Source organism: Castor canadensis, chromosome 3 (genome assembly GCF_047511655.1).
Source record: "Castor canadensis chromosome 3, mCasCan1.hap1v2, whole genome shotgun sequence".
In the NCBI taxonomy this organism is placed as follows: domain Eukaryota; kingdom Metazoa; phylum Chordata; class Mammalia; order Rodentia; family Castoridae; genus Castor; species Castor canadensis.
In genome coordinates, this window is record NC_133388.1 from 19,645,220 (window position 1) to 19,666,401 (window position 21,182).

General features: G+C 35.1%; 1 protein-coding gene across 14 annotated transcripts in view; it reads left to right on the forward strand.

Annotated features, from left to right (window-relative positions):
• The window catches only part of Eml5 (EMAP like 5), a 165,784-nt gene that overhangs the window by 8,398 nt on the left and 136,204 nt on the right, over window positions 1-21,182 (forward strand). For 13 of the 14 annotated variants that reach the window (XR_012446066.1, XR_012446065.1, XR_012446068.1 and 10 more), the window contains exons 2-3: window positions 11,443-11,602; window positions 20,083-20,181. Coding sequence is in view for 10 of the 14 variants with exons in the window: in XM_074067359.1 (XP_073923460.1) it covers window positions 11,443-11,602; window positions 20,083-20,181 (259 nt within the window). In the remaining 4 variants the exon portion in view is untranslated. The remainder of the gene's footprint in view (window positions 1-11,442; window positions 11,603-20,082; window positions 20,182-21,182) is intronic. The other variant, XM_074067361.1, reaches the window with a different exon arrangement.

Here is a 21,182-nt window from a genome sequence, read left to right on the forward strand (position 1 = left end):
AAAATTAGTGTGGTTTTCTGACTAGCAACAGTAGCATCACCTGGAAACTTAAAATTCCAAAGTCTTAACCCATGTTAGCTTTCTGTCACTGTGACAAAATACCTGAGAAAATAAAAGGAGGAGAGATTTATTTTGGTTCATAGGTTTTAGAGAGGTTTTGCTTCAAAGTTGGCTGGTTTTATTGCTTTGGGCCTGAGGCAAGGTAGAATATTATGGCAGTGGGAGCAGGTAGCAGAGGAGGCTGCTACCTCAAGGACTCAGGAACTTTTTTGCCTAGTCTGGTCTCAAAACGTGATCCTTCTGATTTGTGCTTCCCAAGAAGCTAGGATTACATGTGCAAGCCACTGCACCAATTTTTTTAAGTTTCCCAGATTATTAAATATGCACCTAGGGTTAAAAACCCTAGGGGACCTGAAAGATCAGAGTTATGTGTATGATTGTGTGCATCCTGAATGGTACATCCTGAATGTGAGGTATACTCTAACCTGTGCTTTGGCAGTGATTTCAGCAGACTTTTGGAGTAGACTCAGAGGAGGCTGCTCACTTTGTGGCAGCCAGGAAGCAGATTAGGGAGGAGCAAAAGGAGAGGAAAACAGTCTGGGGACAGCATGTGTGACAGTGAGTTTTCCTGAATGGTTTGCATCATGAAAGGCCAGGATTGTATATTAGTAAATTTCTACTTTGGAGTTCATGTCTTAAATAGACCAAACATCTAATATGTTACTATTTGATGGGACACACTAATACCAATCAGAAGGACAGATTGAAATTCTTAAGTAGATGCTTTTCATGGACAATTGCAATACCATACTGGTTTTGGAGGGTGTAGCTCAGTTGTAGAGTATGTGCTTTGTATGTGTTGTGCCGAATTCAATCCCCGGTACACGTACACACATAAAGAGAGGGAAGGATGGAAGGAAAGAAACATAAAAAAGAAATAGCACTCTAGGTTTATGTCCAGAGTAAGGTGCTGGAATACTCTGTTTTGTAGGGTTTGAGACCTCACATTACCACTAACTAAACTGGCTTCCCACTTATCTAGGAGCATCCTCCAACCTCTGGATGGGACCCAAGAAAAGGAAGGTCATAGTCATGTGTACTGGAAGTATGAAATGTGTGGCAGAAACAAGGAGCACACAACCAAAATTAAAGGGCCAGAAATAAACCAAAGGCAATAGAAGTGTACAACCTACTCAGTTTCCCATATCAATTAGAAAAACTGAGATGCACAATTGTCCATTGATCCTCTTGTCAAGGAAATCTTGCTATTCTTGGGAATCATGTACCTACTTACTTCCCAGCCAAAGAAGCCATTAATTCTCTGTTCCAAATCCACTAGAATCTCTTTTTGCATCACTTTAGAGGACTTTCTTTCTTTGTCAGGATATACCAGATTAGACACTATGCCTCTGGCGTGGAAGGTTGTATTATGTATTCATTTCAGTACATGAGGGGCTGACAATTGCCTATTTTGCTGTTTTTACTTAGTATAATGCTGCTTATAGTGTTATTTCGCTTATCCATATATGATGATGTAGCCAAGTATAACAACCTCAGTGTGTCTATCTTTATCAGTAGTAAGGATCATCAGGGAGCAGGACCCACATACACTAACAGTGGAAAGTGTTAGGCTCTTCTAAGTCTTGCAGCAGAGGTTGTAACTAACTACAGAGTTCACAGACTAGTCTTAATTACTTGGTTGTGATTTGATTTTGCTAATTATTAGTTAGCCTGTGGACAATGTACTTAACACACAAAACACCATACATGGTGTCAGGAATTTATCTGGAACCTGGATGCTAGGTTCAAATGATGTGCATTTGCAAACATTGTCACAGCCACATAAAGAGACTGTAGAATTTTGAGGTCAACATCGTAGGGATTAGGGGAGGCTTGCTGGGTTCCTCCTAGAGTTTTAGTATTATTTTAAATTAATGATACATATTTATTGTAGAAAATTGAAAGGCATAGAAAAATATTTACCTACAATCTTGAAATCTAGAGATAATGTGATTATGTCCCTTTTAAACTTTTACTTGGCATATGTAGTATTAAGTAATTGAGTTATGCTATATATAAAATTTTTTATTATATGCTTTTTATTTAAGCTAACAGAAGCTTTTCCCGGTATTATGAAGAATCCCCAGGTATGTGTTTTGGTTTTTTTTTTTTTGGTGGGACGGGGTTTGAACTCAGGGCTTTACACTTGGCAAAGCAGGTACTCTGTTGCTTGAGCTACTCTTCAGCCCATTTTGCTGTGGTTATTTTGGAGATGGTGATCGAGAGCTATTTGCTCAGGCTTGCCTTGAACTGTTGCCCTCCCAATCTCAGCCTCCCAAGTACATATTTTTAATAACTACACGAGAGTCCATCCTTTCATAATTATGGAACCATTTCTTAAATATTGGACATTTAGGTGGTTTTCAAGTTTTACTATCATGAAAGATAAGTGAAAAGAGCTGTACAGAAGGATTTTTCTGTATTGAGAATTATTCAGAAATTTCTTTTAACACTAACAGCTTCTTTGGAAATTAAGTTAACAAGTATTGATTAAGTATATACTGTGAAGCAGTTCTTGTTTTAGGTGCTTGGGTTTAATGTGAACATGAAATGCAAAGTCTCTGTCCTATTAGATAGAGTATACATTCTAATGGAGGAGAATAAAACAATACACATACAATAGTTATTGTATTGTTTTGTATTGAACAACTTTCAGATAGTTGATAACTACATGAATACATTGGGGTAATGAATAGAATATGTTGAGATGGCTGGGGAAGGTTGGGAAGGCTTCTTTGAGCAAGTTGTATTTGATCAAAAGCATGAATGAGGCAAAGATTTGGGAGATCATTGTAGATGAAGACTTAAAGAGTATGGTGAGCTTGGCTTTCTTAAGGGACAGAAAGGACAATGTGACTGGAGCCTAGGAAACAAAGGAAAATGGTAGAAATTAAGGTTTAGAAGAAGGTTAAGGCGTAGAGCCTTATAAGTGCCATCCTGGATAGTTAGGATTTTATTCTAAATCAATAAGAAGCTATTGGAGTGTTTTAACCAGGTGAATGTTAGGTCAGATTTCAGTTGTTTTCAAAGATCACTTGGGCTATGTTGAGAAAATTCTAAAGGTGTGTAATCAGAAAGCTAGTGAAGTAGTCCTGTTGTGAGATGAATGCTGGCTCAATTAGGATTGTACACAGAGAAGCTGAGGGTTAGGATAGAGGCAATAATACAGGTTAATGGAATGACAGGAGACGAGTAAGGAAATGGCAAGGATGAAATTTATTTATTTTTTGTTGTTAAAACATACATATTACTTATGCAAAAGGGTTTCATTGCAGTATTTCCATACGTGCATACAGTGTACCTTGGCCAAATTTACCTACTCTATTATTCTTTCTCATCCTCTTCCCTCTTTTAAAAATAATTTGGTAAGTTACATTATTCTGTTTTCATACATGTGTATCAAGTATTTTGACCATGTTCACCCTCCCCTTTCACCCTCTCCTTTGAGTGGATGGTGATGCCATTTACTAAGGAGAGGAGGAACAAATTCAGAGGGTAAGTAAGAAGGAAATCACATTCTCTTTTGGACCTATTAAATTTGAGGTGCCCATAATACATCCATTTTTCTTAGTTGGAGGTATAGATTTGGGGGTTATCATTGTTTGTATTCATTTAAAGCCATAGGACGTGGAAGAAATCACCTGGGAAAGGAAGGGGAGACAACCAAGAGAATGCCCTCAGACACTTGGAAAGTCAAAAGTTAGGCATGGGGAGTAGGGCCTAAAAAAGAGACATAGTAGTAGCTGATAGATTACAGAGTCAAGAAAGCCTAGAGAGGAAAGTATTTTTTAAGAAAAGAGTAATGGTCAGTTGTATCAAATACTACTGAAACGTGAAGGACAACAAAGATATGTAATTTATCATTAAATTTAGCAAGGTGAAACATGACCTTGAGAAAACTTAGTAAAGGAGAAGGGACACAAATCTGCTTGGAATATGTTACGACAATAAAGGGAGCAAAAATGATGTGGTAACTCTCAAGAAGTTTTGCTATGAATGGGAGCAGAAAAATGGGATTATAGATGAGAGGTCAAGTTTTTTTTTTTTTTTTCTTTCCTTTTTCGGCAGTATTGGGGTTTTGAATTTAGAGCTTTGCACTTGATGTACTATTTGAGCCATGCCTATAGCCCCTTTTGTTCTTGTTATTTTGAAGACAGAGTCTCACCTTTTGCCCAGGCTGGCCTGAATTGCAGTCCTCCTATTTGTGCTTCCCCACAGAGCTGTGATGACAGGTGTGGCACCATACACAGCTACTGGTTGAGATGGGGGTCTTGCTAACTTTTTGCTCTGGTTAGCCTCAAACTGTGATCCTCCTGATTTTGTCCTTCTAAGTAACTAGTATTATAGGCATGAGCTACCATTATCAGGCTTCAAGAAGTTCTTTTAAAAATAACTATGTCTGAATGCTTCTGGGAATACTCAGTAAAGAAACAGTAATTCCAGAAAACATACTTCTAGGGGTAAAGTACTTGAAAGTAAGGAAAGCAGGAACCAGAACATGAGAGAAGGCTTCAAGAAGTACAGACATTTTTTTTTCCATTTTACAAGAGGTGAGTACAGCTGTAATTAGGTTAGTGAATTTGAAGTATCATCTTTAATTCCACTTTATATTATTTGATAAGTATAAGGCAGGCTTATCAGCTGCAAGGCAGAGGTTGATGGTGGGAAACTGTGATGATAAGGGCATTTAAAGGTTAAGAAAAGAAAAGTTATCAGCTAAGTGTTTAATAGAGTTGTCTTATAGTATAAAATTCTCATTTGAGGTACATGAGGTTAAATTTAGGAAACATTGATTAACATGGTTTTAGGGAAATCTATGAAGATAGCCACCTTTATATGTTTAATGTATTACTATATAGTTACAATTAAAGAGTAAATGCTCAAAATATGCAATTTGGAATTTGCTGACAGTGTTAATACAAATTCACATAGATCAGCAATATTAATAAGAAAATGAACTTTAAAATTTATATATATTTCAAATAAGGGTGTTTTTAGTGTGTATGGGTAATCATTTTAATAAATGTTTTAAAATAGGAATATATCTTCAAGTGGTTATCATCTCTTTCCCAAATTAATTCATGCTATTGGGTTGCATTATAGTTCAGCAGTATAGTAAGTACTACATGAATAAAACTTAACTATTAGATATTAGCAGAGGTGCAGCTCAAACAGTAGAGCACCTGCTTTGCAAGTACAAAATCCTGAGTTCAAACCCTGGTCCTACCAAAAAAAAAAAAAAGATTGTTTTAAAATTTAAAAAGATACTAATTTGACTTTGGAGATATCTGAAAAACACTCATGCTGTTGTTCTTATTAAGAAAAGTGGAGCTATCAGAAGAGAACTTTGAGATTCCGTCTATTCATCAGCAATACACCAGCTCCTATCTCACATAACTCCTTCCACTGTGTACCAGGCCCCATTCTTTTTTGCCTATCCCATTTACATCAGTATTTTTGCTTTGTGCTGGATGACTCTTATGTGCATTTAAAAGATGCTTAAAAGTCTTTTTAAAAATGATATTACAGATTACTGACTATTAATCATGTGGAAAAATGAGCCCTGACCCATACTTCACCATGTACAAAATTTAACTGAAATTGGGTCATTTATGTTGAATGTCAGAGCTAAAACTATAAAAAAGTATAGGAACTCTGACACAAAAGCATTAACTATTATTAAAAGTAAAATTATAAGTTAAATTTCATTAAAATAACTTTTCATACTTCCAGTAACTGAAGACAGTTCTGGTTTTGTAAGAAGTAATCTCTCCAAATCCCCTACTCAGAAAATAGAAAACCTGTTCTGAGATGTAGCTCAATGGTAGAGTGCCTGGCTAGCATGCCTTCATCCTGGGTTTGATCCCCAGCACCACCAAAACAAAGCAAAACAAAAAACACAGAAAATACAAAATCACTCATAACTGTAAACTTTCTATGTACACCACAGCTTCAGTGTTACTAAACATAGAATACTAAAACAAAAATTAACTATAAATGAAAAGAGTAGGCTTATAAAAAGGAAAGTAAGAAACAAATTATTCCTAAATGATATGATTGCCTATATATAAATTGTAAATCTTTAAAAAATGAACAACAAAAGCAAAACAAGACAAAATAATACAAAAACACAACTAAACCTAAGTGAATTTATAGTCACAGTTACAAGGTCAGCATACCTAAGTCAATTGTATTTTTACATAGCAGCAATGAACTGGAAACTGAAAATTTACAACAAAGCTATTTATAATAGCTCAAGAATATCTTGTATAAATTTTACAAAATCTTTGCAAGATCTTGTATACTAAAAACTACACAAATGAAATTAAAAAAAAAAAAAGTCCTTAAACTAGGCGCTGGTGGCTCACGCCTATAGTCCTAGCTACTAAGGAGGCAAAGATCAGGAGGATCGCAGTTCAAAGCCAAACTGGGCAAATAGTTTGCCGGACTCTATCTCAAAAAACCCCATCACAAAAAAGAGCTGGTGGAGTGGCTTGGGGTGTAGGTCCTGTGTTCAAGCTGCATACTGCAAAAAAAAAAAAATCCTTAAAATGGAGGGTTCATGAATTGGAAAGGTCAATATAGTTAAAATAATTTATAGATTTGATGTAATCCTAATCCCAGTCCCAACAGAATATTTAGCTGATTCTAAATTTATAGGACAGATGAATTAGAAGAAAAACTTTGAAAAAGAGCAAAGTGGGAGGACTGACAGTTCTCAATTTTAAGGATTATTATAAAGTTGTGGTAATCAAGGTGCTATGGAATTGATGAAAGGATTGATACACTGATTAATGAGATAAAAAATAAGGCATAATCTGAAACAAATTGACTAGATATGCTCAATTGATTGTCCCTACAAAGGTGCCTAGGCAATTCAGTTGAAAAAAAAAAAGGTAGTTTTTTTCAAAAAATGGTGATGGATAATTGAACATTCACAGGAAAAAAAAATGAACATCAGCCTACTATGTAGTTAGCTTCCATTGCTGTGACAAAATACCTGAGAAAACTAACTTAAAGATTCATTTTGGCTCATGGTTTCAGAGGTGTCAGTCCTTGGTCACTTGGCCCAATATAAAAAACCTCATTCATTGTCATTAGTCATCAGAGAAATTCAAATGAACAAAAAACCAGGAACACCAAATACCAATGATAATATGGAGTAACTGGAACTTTAATACATCGCTAGAGAGCACAACTACTGTGGAAATTTGACAGCTTCTGATAAATCTAAATGTGTGCCTACTGTACTCTTTTTTTCTTAACATGATTTTGAGTATCTCTAGTCTATTGTCTTTAAATGTCTTAGTTAAACTGTGAGGACATTTATGAATGAAAAAAACAAGACTGAGATGAGTCAGTTACTGAGAAGCCCATGAAGAGTACAGTTAGTGTTTTGAACCTAAGTCTGTCTGACTTCAAAGACTGTTTGCTTGGTGTAAATTCTTTTACTCAAAGTGTATACAGAATAACACTAGTAATTAAATTTTTTGTGTTGGAATTCAAACCCAGAGCCTTGCACATGCCAGGCAAGTGTACTGCCACCGAGCTATATCTCCAGCCCAACTTTCCTTTCTTTTTAAGCTTGCAACTTGACATCAACTTACCTTACTATTGATATAATTCACATAACATAAAATTCATGCTTTAAGTGCATCTTTCATTGATTTTTAGTATTGTCATAAAGTTTTGCAACCATCAGTACTAATTTGAGAACATTTTCATCATCCCCCCCCCCAAAAAAATTCCCATATCCCTTAGCAGTCTTTCTCCATTTTCCTCTCCCTCCAGCCCTTGGAAACTACTTACATCTCTCTTTATGAGTTTGCTTATTGTAGACATTTCATGTAAATGGATTTATAAAATATGTGGCCTTTCTCTTTTCTTTCATGTAATGTTTTTAGGGTTCATCCTTGTAGCTTGTTGTCAGTACTCTATTCCTTTTTTATCCATTCTTCTATTGAAGAACATTTGTCCCTTTTTTGCTGCTGTGAGTAATGCTAGTATGAACATTTGTGCACAGGTTTTGTGTAGTCATACTTTTTGTTCCTCTTAGGAATATGTCTAGAAATAGAATTGTTGCATGATATTGTAACTCTGTTAAACTGTTTTCCGAAGTCGGTGCATTATTTACAATCCCACTAGTATGAGTGATTGTATAAGTATGAGCAATGTATGAGGGTTCCAGTTTGCTACATCTTTGCCAGTACTTGGTGTTTTCTTTTTGGTCATAGAAGTGTTAAGTCATTATGATTTTTCTTTGTATTTCCATCCTGAGTGCTGAACTTGAGCATCTTTCCAGATGCCTTTTACATAATCTTCCTTGGAGAAATGTCTGTTCAAATCATTTGTGCATTTAAAAATTGGGTTATTTATTTTATTGAGTTGTAAAAATTCTTTATGCATTGTAGACATAAGTCCTGTGTCAGATATATGCCCTGCAAATATTTTCTTCCATTCTCTGGTGTATTTTCATGTTCTCAGTGGTTATTCTTTGAAACACATAAGTCTTTTAAGCATTTCATGTTTTTTGCATTGTTGTATACAATGAAGCCTTGTGATACTTTCATACATGCCCATAATGTACTTTGATCAAATTCACTCCTTTATTGCTCTTTCCATACCCTTTATTTCCCCTTTTTTCATTAGCTAGGATTACATGCATGAGCCACCATCTCCAGCCTGGATTTTTTTCTTGACTAAATTTTCAGTTCTGGTGTATAGAAATGCCAATGATTTTTTTTGACAGTATTGGGGTGTGAACAAAAGGCCTTGCCCTTGGTAGGCAAGTGCTCTACCACTTCAGCCAAAAGCAAAAAGCCTTTTTGCTTTTTAGTTTTTCATATGAGGTCTCCCAGTTTTGCCCTGGGCTGTCCCAGATTGTAGTCCTCCTACCTCCACCTCCTGAGTAGTTGAGATTACAGACATGTATCATCACACTTGTCCTTATAATTGGTTTTTTATGTTGTTCTTATATCCTATAACCTTGCTGAGCTTATTTATGAGTTCCCCCTTTCTTTGTGTGGATTTCTTAGGATTTTCTACATAAATCATGTCTATGTGAGTAGAGATAGTTTTGCTATCCCGTTTGTTTCTTTCTGATGTAATTGTCCTGGCTAGAATATCCAGTACCATGTTGAATGAAGTGGCAAGAATTGACATCCTTGTCTTGTTTCTGTACTTAATGCAGTAGCTTTCTGACTTTCATTATTAAATATCTTGTTAGCTATTGGTTTTTGTAGGTGCCCTTTATCAGGTTGAGAAAGTTCCTTTCAGTTTCTACTTTGTTTCGTGTATATATTTATCATGAAAGGGGTTGGATTTTACCAAGTGTTTTTTCTGTGTCTATTGAGATAAATGTATATGGGGATGTTGTCCTTTATTCTGTTAATATATTTGTTGATTTTCATATGTTGAACCAACTTTGCATTCCCACTCATCTTTTCTCCACTGGTTACTCATTTAGCATTCCTTAAACTAATTGAATGCTCAAGCTAAGTTACCTAAGAGTCTTCTCCGACCCATCTCTTTCTCTTATACCCTATATCTAGACCACAGAATTTTAAAAACACCCTTCTAATTTTCCATTTTCAATTCCTTCACACTGGTGCCAGCAGTGATTTTTTTTCCCCATCTTAAAAGTGAATCTGATATTTTAGACCTACTTATAGAAAAATTTATCAAGTAGAAATCTGTTTTTGTTCCTTGCCTTCTGTTAATGTACCTAAACCCTTATCAACTGTTAAGTCTTTGTCTTAATTTAAACACTCACAGATCATTTTCTGTGGATTATGGGTAGCCTTTTGGTTTTTAATAGTAGGAGTGCCATTAAATACTGTTTTTGACATTAAGTTTTGGTCTAATTTTATTCAATAAAAGTCATGGTAAAATGGAAGAGAGGGCTTAAAAACAGGTGAATACCAAATGAGAAATGGCATGTGATGGAACTGAGTTACTGCTAATTTGTTGCTGTAGTTGTGAGATTATATACATAGATAGATAGATTGATAGGTTCGTTGATTTTTCTTTTTTTTGTGGTACTGGGGTTTGAACTCAGGAACTTAACCTTCAGCCATTCTGCCAGCCCTTTCTTGTGAAGGTTTTTTTTTGAGATAGGGTCTCTCGAACTGTTTGCCTGGGGTTGGCTTTGAACTGCAGTCCTAATCTCTGCCTCCTGAGTAGCTAGGATGACAGGCATGAGCCACAGGTGCCCGGCTCTTGTGATAATTCTTTTCTTCAGAAGGTTATAACACAGTATCATATTATAGGGATTACAAAGGGTATAATTAGTTTATTATTGACTGGTTATCAGATAAATTGCTGAAGTAGTAATTCTTAGCATGGATTTTATGGAAGTTATTTATTTTAAATCTAAGATGAATGACGTCTAATATTCACTAATGGAGCGAGCTTTCTCTCGCTCCTGTTACTACTGAACCTAACTGGGCCTAACTGGAGGTGACAGGAGATGCAGAAAGGACAAAGGATAGACAAACAGACATGTAGAAAGTTGGGGCCAGGTGTGTTGGGTGCTCGAATGGAGACACACAACAGCCTCATTGCTTCTTTTCTCTATTCTCTTTTCTCACTTTGCTTCTTCACTATTCTTTAAGGCCTTACTTCTGAAGCCTTTCTTTAAAACCTTGCTTCTAAAGTCTTCTTTTCTGTTCTTTAAAGTCTCTTTCTTTAGCCTCGCTCTGACCCAGGTTTTCTCTTGGCTTTTCTTTAGCATAATCTCTCTTAAAGTCTTTGCCCGAAGACTTGCATTGTCCCATGTTCTCTCTTTAGCTTTCTTAAAGTCTCGATGCTCAGACTTGCGAACAACAGCAGCTGCGTCTAAAAACTACATTAGCATAACTCTTAGTCTCTGTCCTTAGACTTGCACCAACTTTGAACCAACTTTGGTTGGTTTTCTAGCTTTTCTTTAGCTTAACTTTTCTAAAGCCTATGTATAAAGTTCTTGGTGCAGAAAGCTGCTCCGGTGGAGACAGGGCAGCATCAGTGGCAGCCAATCAAAAATCCCCATCAAAAAACCTCTAGCCCTCCTTCAGCTAGTCTTTTATATACAGTGGTAAACAAGGAGGTGGAGAAACAGTTCTTGGCAGGGGCATGACATTGTAACAAGAGAAACCTGTGTTCCTAATTCTCTGAACGTAAACCATTTAGGAAAAGCAACTGTGCTGCATCTTCTGTGGCTGGGGCCTCATCAAAGTCAGCCTGCTATTATTGGGCACAGCTGTGCTTATGTCAAATTCTCATAGGCTTCTCATAATCCCCTCCCCACACACCAATATCAAATATCAAGTACTAAAAAGCTTAATAAGCATTTTAAAGTCATAAGACTAATATTTATTAATACTTATTTATTCCTTGTTTTTGTAGTCTTGCACTGCATCCCGAACGAGTATTAGTAGCAACTGGACAAGTTGGGAAAGAGCCTTATATCTGTGTGTGGGATTCATACACTGTGCAGACCATATCTGTTCTAAAGGATGTTCATACACATGGTATAGCTTGCTTAGCATTCGACTTAGACGGACAGGTATGTGATAATTTTTCCCTTTTTCTTAATATTTAAAATGTATACTGTTATTATAAATATAAATATTGAATTGAAAAGCAGCTGATGAAAAGTATTTATTTAAGGGTGAAGATGTGTAAATGAGGTGGGTGGTTGACTTACATAAGAAAAATAAGAACAGTGTTTTTTTTTATGGTAGTACTAGCGGTTGAACTCAGGGCTTTACACTTGCTAAGCAAGTTTTTTATTTGAGCCATGCTCTCATCACTTTTTGTATTAGTTAGTTTTGACATAGGATCTTTCTTTATGCCCTGGTTTTCCTGGACTGTGATCCTCCTGTTCATGCTTCCCTCATAGCTAAGATGATAGGTGCATGCCAGTTTTTTATTGGTTGAGATGGAGTCTCATGAACTTTTTGCCCAGACTGGCCTCAAAGCACAGTCCTCCCAATCTCTTGTCTCCTGAGTAGCTAGAATTACAGACTTGAGTCACCATTTCTGGCCCAAAGAGCTGAATGAACTTGAAAGCCAAAGAGATTCTGATTTAATAGAATATTACCTGGTTGTTATAGAACATTTCCAAGCAGGGGTTTTGATAGGACAGATGGCATATGTCTTATGGCATATGTTTCTCTGAATAGAGCTTGTATGTATTTTAGTTTTCAGTTACTTTAAAGGTTACCTTTTATTGAAAATATTGAGACAATCCTATGTTACTTTTATGCAAAACCAAGGTCAAAACAAAGGATGTAATTATCACTCCACTGACTAATCAGTTTCCACGTTATTCACTATTATAGTCTATGATTTTTAAAGAGTTAACAAACTGGGAGCTTTTATGTGGTGCTTGTATAGACATTTGTATACTTAGAACATACTTAAAAAACAGTAAAAAGTTGGATTTTGCAGGCATGGTCAACATGTAATATTTAAAAGTTTTTAACTTTTAGAAAAACTTTATTTATCTTTTCAATTCATAAAATTAGTTTTGTAGGTACAGATTTTGCAGAAACAGACTATAGTGTGTTCTATCCCCTCAAAAATGATAGCCAGTAGATGTCTTATGTATTATTCTGAAGAGTAGCTTCTTTGAGTAGCATGGACTTATATGACTTTCTGATAAGGGATTTATAAAGACTTAACTAGAGTTTCTTAGTTAAGGAAAAATATGCTTCTAGGTTTAATATCATTATATAGTAGTGATTAACAATTGCAGAAATTTAATTCATGTTCCATTTTTGCTGTTATCTGTGAAATCTTTTAATGTCCTTATATCAGAATTTAATTTTCTTTTTCTACTTTATTATTGTTGTAGTGGGAGTACATTGTGGTATTTACAAAAGTTCTTAAACTATATCATGGTTGAGTTCACCCCCTCTATCATTCTCCTTTATTTTTTTTCTTTAAAGGAAAGAGAATAATGCCCTTTCCTATTTGCAGGAGTATTATGAAACAATATTATAAAATATTGCAGAAGTGTTATAAAATATTATGAAACAAATCTACAAAGTTTTTTAAAAATCATTTATCACTTAAGGTATTATGAAACTCAAGATGTTTTAACCGTAAGAGTCTGTATGCTTCGAATATAGATGTTTTCTTCTTAATTTATGAAATTCCCTTTTTAAAATTATTTGCCTTCCTGAAAAGTTTCTTTTATGTATCCAAGGTGAAATCACTTCCATAGATTTTACTAGTTGAAAGCCTTTAATTTTGCTTGAGAAACTCATAAGAAAAATCTTGGTACATGTATTTATTTTATCATCATATATCTTTATAAGAATGTGTTATTAAATTTTCAAGGCTCTTAAAACATAATACTTAAAAAATATGTAGCATATAGTAAGTGCCAGGCATTTTACAAGCCTGCATTATCTCTTTAATCCTCACAACAATACTGTGAAATAGATACTATTATTATCTCTATTTTACAGATTAAAGAAACTGAGTCTTAGAGAGGTTAAATAACTTGTCCCAGATTACACAGCTAGTAAATGGAGCCAGAGCGGGAACTCAGGTCAGTTATACTCCAAAGCTCGTGTTTTTAATAGTAATGCTTTACTGCCTCCCAAACATATACCTTAGGAGGAGGTTATTTACATTCCAAAAAGAATTCATCTATTTTTGAGAAGGTTAAAGCTAAAATGTAAGGAACTACTTCCAATAAGAAATTGTCTCAAAACTTTAACTTGAAAAAATATATTTGAGAAAACATCCATTTGTTTATATCTATAAACTGTTTATAGGATATCAAGTAGGGAATATTGTCTAATTTCTGTATTTTATATAAGATTTGAAACTGTAAGTGATCATTTATCTGATCATTGAGTTTCCCAGAAGGTGGCAGTGCTGAATGTTCTTTTCCCAGAGGCTTTCTGCTAAATGAATTAAGTATCCACACTAATACTAACATCTGCATTATTAAGGACTATCAGGGCCTGAAAAGGCTGATTATATAAACCCATATCAAACAGGGACTAAAATTCCAAATAGTAAATGAGAGAGGGGGCAGGAGGAGGAGAAATTTATCTGGTACTTTGTTTTGAAAATATGACCATAAGTTACAGAAACATATTTCTGATTTTTAACAAAAATCTAAGTAATAATTACATCTGCTGATTTATAGAATGAGTTAAGAATGAAGTAATTTTGGAGCCTAATTTTATTAATATCAAACTGGCACAAAATAAAATGCTTCAATTTACTAGTGACTTTTGCACATGAGTATAGAGTCATTTTTTGCAAAAGAGGGTGGAGTGGGGAGTGAGAATCATTAACTTTCCTAAGGAGAAGCATTAAATATGGAGATTACAAGGCTTTTCATACTAGACTAGACCCAAAAGTTTGAGCATCCTTTATTTGCATTTATTTCACAATTGCAGGAACTCATGGGATGCTTCTATTGTACATTAGGACATTTTTCTTTTTTTTTAATTCAAAGGAATTATTGGGGAGAGGTTTTTTTTTTTTTTTTTGTCTTTTCTTTTTTGGTGCTGGGATCGAACCCAGGGCCTCACGCATGCTAGGCAAGCGCTGTACCACCGAGCTACATCCCAGCCCTCAAAGGAATTATTTAATGTTGAAGCGAACAAAGGGTTCCAATATTTAATTACATTTATAAGATGAGATCTTAAATCTGAAGCATAAAAGACAAGGAGTAGTGTTTTTATTCAAAAAGACATTATTTAAAGATAATACGAAGTTATTAATATTGGTTCTGCAAAACAAGGCCACTTGGCTAAGAAAATGACATTTTTCTTATATGAGTGTTTGGTGTGCGTTTTAATGGACACAGATTTTTGTTTGGAGCTGTGTAAAGACTTTTTCATCTTCTCTGATTGTTACTTATTAGTATCTTTAAAAGAGCCTTTCCTTCTGTCTCATGTCCGTGTTCTCCGGGAATCTGTAGCCTTAACCCTCATCCCCCATACTTACTTTCTCCAAATTATTGTCTGCTAGACCCATAACTTTAACTTCCATATCAGTTAAAAGTGGCCCTGGATTCTCTCAACTCTAAATAGTCCCCTTAAGTGCCCGATCGAGATATTCCATATTATATATTTAAACTTAAATCTCTGTTCATTCTAACACTATAAAAAAAAAAAGCCACCTCCTTTACCTAGTTTCTGGCCTACCTCTCTAGCCTCATCTCTTACTATTTCTCTGTTGACATGTCATCCCTCAGCTGGCCCTTTTTGACAGCACTAGGATCTTAAGGTCTGGTTCCTTGGTCTGAAATGCACTTTCTATTACTTTTCTACCTGTGTCTTACTCTATCTTCCACAGTACAGGTTAAACACTACAATTTCTGGAAAACTTTCATTATCCTTTTTGTCACAAAGTAAAAATTTACAGACACCTGGAAGAAGAGGTAGCATTTGCCTTGTGGTCTCTATCCCTTCCTGTTTGTTGTTGTTTGACCTATGCTTAAAGAGGTTGAGTTGAGTCATTATGTATCTGTCAGGTCTGCAGGCGAACTGTTTCATGCTTAGTTTTACACGGCCTAGAAAGTTAGATACTTTGAGGCTTTATTTTTTTTCCACTGGTGTTGTGGATTGAACCCAGACTGCCTTATACATGCTAGGTAAGAGCCCTACCACTAAGCCACATGCCTCACCTTGACTGTCTTACTTGGATGCCTGGAGTTTTAAATTTTTTGTAGTTTGCTGTGTGTATATGATGAGCTGAGCCAGAGTGAAGAGGTTTCAATAGAAAGGACTATTTATCACTTTATACATGTCTTGTGGAAATTTAATCTCTATGCTGTGCTACAGCAAGAGGTATATATCTTCATTCTAAGCTAGATATTTGCTGGTATCCTCTGGTTCCTAATTATTATAGATGCAGGAGGAACAAATTATCTTCTCTTGTTTTCTGGGCCTTCTGATAGCTTAATTTGATATAGAGTCATGACAAACTATGTTCTGCACCTTCTTATGTGAACTATTCATTCTGCCCACTTGGTCACAGTCATAATTCTACTTTGCAGATGATGTTTCTAACTGGGTAGTAAATGACATTTCTCATCTGGACAGATAGCATGCACAGGTTCTTAAAGCTAATTATGCTTATAGTAAATACTAAATAGATGATGACAGAAACATTTATGTAACATTAACCATATGCCAGGAATATATAATATGTTAATTTTCATATTATCCCTATGAGGTACCTTTATTATCCTCAGTTTAAAAGTAAGGTACAGAGTGTTTAGATAACTGTGCTAAAATTCACCTCGCTAATAAGGTATTGTGGTCAAACCTAGACAGTCTGGTACCAGCATTTATGTACTAAAACCACACTTTGGAAAACATTTTTTGGGGGAGACAGTGGCAGAACTGGAGCTCACACTTGCCAGGCAAGTGCTCTACCACTTGAGCTATGCCCCCAATTATTTTAACTTTAGTTATTTTTCAAATAGGGTCTCACTTTTATGCCTGACTGGCTTGGACCACTATACTCCTGTTTATGCTTCCTGCATAGCTGGAGATGGTGTCTCAAATAATTTTTTGTCCATGCTGGTCTCAAACTGATCCTCCTGATCTCTGCTTCACTGTCCTTGGTGCCTCAACTTTTTATAACAAATCAGGTAGTACATATTTCAAGCTTTGTGGGCCATGTGGTCGTTGTTGTAATTACTCATCTCTGCATTGTGGTGTGCAAGCAGTGATAGACTGTGAAAAAAAATCAGTGTGGCTGTATTCCAGTAAAACTCATGAAAACAGTGTAGTCAGGATTTGTCCTGAGGTATAGATTGCTGATGCTTTTTCTAAACCAAAAGGTTTCGAAGTACGTGTTTCTTCTTTCAACTCTTCAGCTATTACTATTAATTTTCAAATGTTTGGGGCAAATTTTCTAGATACCTTATTTCTTATTTCTGTTATTGTCAGGAAATATATTCTTATTTTAATTTTATTCATTTTGTGATCCAAAATTTTGTGATCTTTAAGAAGTGGGAAACAGAAAAGTGTATTCTGTTTCTTGTCTCCTGTTTATTGTGCTGTTGTCATTAATTTTACTTCTACATATTTTTATAAGCCACACAATAACTTGTTATTTTCTGTCTTAACCAGTTTTAAAAAGAAATTTTAAATGAGAAAAGTTTTGTTTACATACTCACCATTTGAAGACTCTTACTCATATGTGTAAATAAAGTTTCTATTTGGTATCATTTTCTTTCTCTTGGGAAAACCGTCCATTATTATATGTGGTGTGCAGGTTTGCCAGCAAGCAGCCCTCCTGCTTCAACCTCCCAAGGAGCTGGGAGGACCTACAAGTGTCTGCCGTGAAATCCACCCTCTCAGCTTTTGTGTGCAAAATTGTTTTGACTCAATTTTCAAGAGATATTTTTGCTTAGTATACAGTTTTGTGTTAACCTTTTTTCCTCTAACGCTATAAAGAGGTTACCCATTGCCTTCTGATTTGCATCAGTTTAGATGAGAAGACTAGGATAATTTTTAAATCTTCCATACCAAATTTGTCTTTTTTGTCTGGCTGCTTTTAAGATGTTTTCTTTAACACTTATCTCAGAAATTTGATTATTATGTGTCTTAATGTGTGTATTTTGTGTGAATGATTATCCTGCTTGAGATTTGTTTAACATCTTGCATTTATGGATTTATGGACTTCATCAAATTTAGAACATTTTGACCATTATTCAGTTTTTCCCTTTATCTTTCCTTTTCTTTTGGAGCCACATCATGTTTAGACATAGTTTCCTAAAATTCTTTTTTTCTTTTTCTTTCTGTGCTTTATTTTGGATGGTTTATTTTCTATGTCTTCAAGTTCCTTTATCTTTTCTTCATTGTCTAAACTGCTGTTCTTTGTAGTGAATTTTCAGATAATGTAGCATGCCGAGATTACAGGCATACACACCTTATTTTTACAAGTTTTTTATGTTCTTCTTTTACATCTCTTTGTTACCCTTTGTGACACCTAAACATCTTGAGCATTTTTCTTTTAACATCTTCCAGTTTGTTTTTATTTTAATATTTTCAATTTTAATCATCTCTGTAATTGCTGGGTCTATTTCTATTAACTGATTTCTCCCCTGCTTGTGATTGGTCACATTTTCTTGTTTCTTCACATGCCAGTGGATTTTTTTTTTTTTTTTTTTTTTAGTGGGATTGGAGGGGCTTGAACCCGGGGCTTTGCACTTGCAAAGTAGACACTCTACCACTTGAGCCACTTCAGCCTCAGGCCAGTTATTTTTTATTAGATGCTGGACCCTCCTGGGATGATTCTCCATCCTGGCTGTTGGAAATTTGAGTGATTCCTGACCCTTTGTTATCTCAGAATTGTTTCATTTTAGTTGTTCTTTTTCTAGAATTTAATTGTTCTTGTCCTAGAATTTCTTCTTTGCATTGCCTCATGGATTTTACCCTATGGGTACAGAGGATGGTGTTCTCAAATCTCAACTACAGACAGACTTTCTGGAGCTTTTTCTCTTTTCTGCAAATTGTAGCTATCTTGGCCTTTCTGAACTCCAGGCCAAACTGATTTGAACTCTTTTCAAATCAACAAATCTACTGGGCCCCAGTGGGTTCTACCTTTAGGTGCCACAGTGTGGAAATTGCTACCTAGATGAAACTGACATGAATGTAGGACTCATCTTGTCTCTCCATACCCCCTTAAGAATTCACAGTGCTTTACTTCCTTTTTTAAGTGTCTGATTGCATTTTTGTTTCTTGTGTTTTGTACAGTTTTCCAGATGGTTTTGGTAGGGGGCAAATTCAGACCCTAATACTCCTTCTTGAGTAGAATTCTTTCATGTTTTTTACCCTCCAGTTCTTCTCATCTTACTGTCTCCTCTTATCAACTCTGTCTTTTCATCTTCCTGTAACCTGTTATTTACCTCCCTCATAGAGTTTCTAATTTCATCTGTTTTATTTTTTAATTCTGGAAGTTGTTTGCTTTTTTTTTTTTAACATCTCTTTGGATATTTTTTATAGTTTCCTATTCTTTGGTGCAGATATTTTGAAACCTTAGTTTTATTTCTTTACTTACATGAAGCTTATTTTATATTATGTATATGGTAATACCAGTATCTGGTGTATTTTGCAAGGCTGACATTGTTGATTGTTGTGATTTGCTGATTCACACTCATGTTCTTTTATTTCCTTGTGTATAGTGTGTCTTCATTTTTTATTTTAAGCTTATTCTGTTTTGAATTGCTTTCCATAGGAATTCGTTGAGGGATGAATTGAAAGTTGCATTCCTCACATTGGATTTATATTTGCCTATGCCATATTGTTGAAATTGCTTGAAGATACAACCATCCCTTAGGATCCATTCAAATGAAATTTCCCACTTGAGGAAGTTATGCTTAATGTGAATTTGTGTCATACAGCTATGTAAAGGCTGCTTCAGGTTACAAATGTTCAGAGAGATTTTTCTCTCCCTTCATGTTATTGCTACCCCTTCTTTAAAAAGGAATTATTCCTTACTGTCCCTTATTCTGAAGGATTCACTGCTTTACTCATAGGTCGACAAGTCAAATCCCCACCTTGATAGGCTCTGGACTTTATCTTCTATTCCTTGTCAGTCTATTGCACAAAGCCAGGGTAGTGTGCCAGGATCCACCTGATTCCTTTAGAGTAGATGCAGGCATTCTCTTAATGTTTAGGATTCCCACTGAGAATCTCTTGTTTCTCTTCTCAGTTTTTCTTAATTCTTTGACAACTCAGTAGTGCTTTTTAAAAGGTGTTTTTATATTTCATCTAGTTTTTTATTTTTGGCATATTTTGGATATTTTAGGATATTTTTTTAATCCTATTAAAAATGGAAGCCTGTCTACTGTTTCTTAGTATGAAAAACTATATGTATGTGCAAATATTAACATTAAATCCATCTACCTTTTCTCTATGGGATCTGTGAAATAGATGTGTACTTTTTGATGCTTATAAAAATCCATGAGTAGAATTTATTTGCCAATTATAATTTGGTGGTTCTTTGATTTGTTTGTCTTTTTATTCTTTTCTGGACTTCCTGGACATAATCCAGCGCTTGGTTTCAGTTGGCCTTGATTCAAAGAATGCAGTTTGTGTTTGGGACTGGAAAAGAGGAAAAATGCTGTCTATGGCTCCTGGTCATACAGATAGAGTAAGTATTCTCCCTTAGGGTTTCTAAAGAGTAGTGGACAAGAAGAGCCAGAGGAGAGTTCAGGGGATTTTATTCTTCCATGTCTTGTTATTGCCATAGGTTGTAGATAATGAAAATTTTAGAACTTGTGGACTAGAGTTGTGGCTTAGGTGTTAGAACACCTTGCAAGTGCAAAGCCCTGAGTTCAAACCCCAGACCCACCAATATTTTAGAACTTGTAAAATGTTATACAGTGATGGGGGAGGAGAGAGGATAGGAAAGAAAAGGGGAATAATTACTAATTAGTTATAGAGCTGTTTTTAGGTGATGAGATCTTCTAAAACCAATTGTAGTTAGGATTCTACAGTTCTTTGAGCATACTATAAACAAATGGATTGTACACTTTATTTTTTTTCCTTTTTCTTTTATTATTCATATGTGCATACAAGGCTTGGTTCATTTCTCCCCCCTGCCCCCACCCCCTCCCTTACCACCGATTGTATACTTTAAATGGGTAAATTTTATAATATGTGAATTGTATCTCAATAAAATTATTTAAAAATAAATTTAACAATTGTGCAGTTATAACTACCCATAAAATCTTAAAGTGCATAGACATGTAGAAACATGATGTAATACATGTTAGCATAAAGCTTTTAACTTAGTGTTTGCTTCAATAAAAACAATGCAGTTTTCTTTTCTATGTAGCTTTATTAAAGTATAATTGATTTATAAAGGAGTTTGAACTTTTGTAAACACCCATTATTCAAATACCAATTTTGAGATTAAGTGGTTTGTGCCTAGGGTCTGTTTGGTTTACCACTAGTATGTTCCATATATATTATAGTTCAGGTGAAAAATGATGGTGCTTGTATGAATTTTAAATTATTTATTACCATGGATGAGGATGTCACTCTGTGGTAGAGTGCTTGCCTAGCATGTGCAGGGCCCTGTGTTCAATCCTCCACACTGCAAAAAAATAATATATATATTACTATAAATTTTTTAAAGACCTAACATTT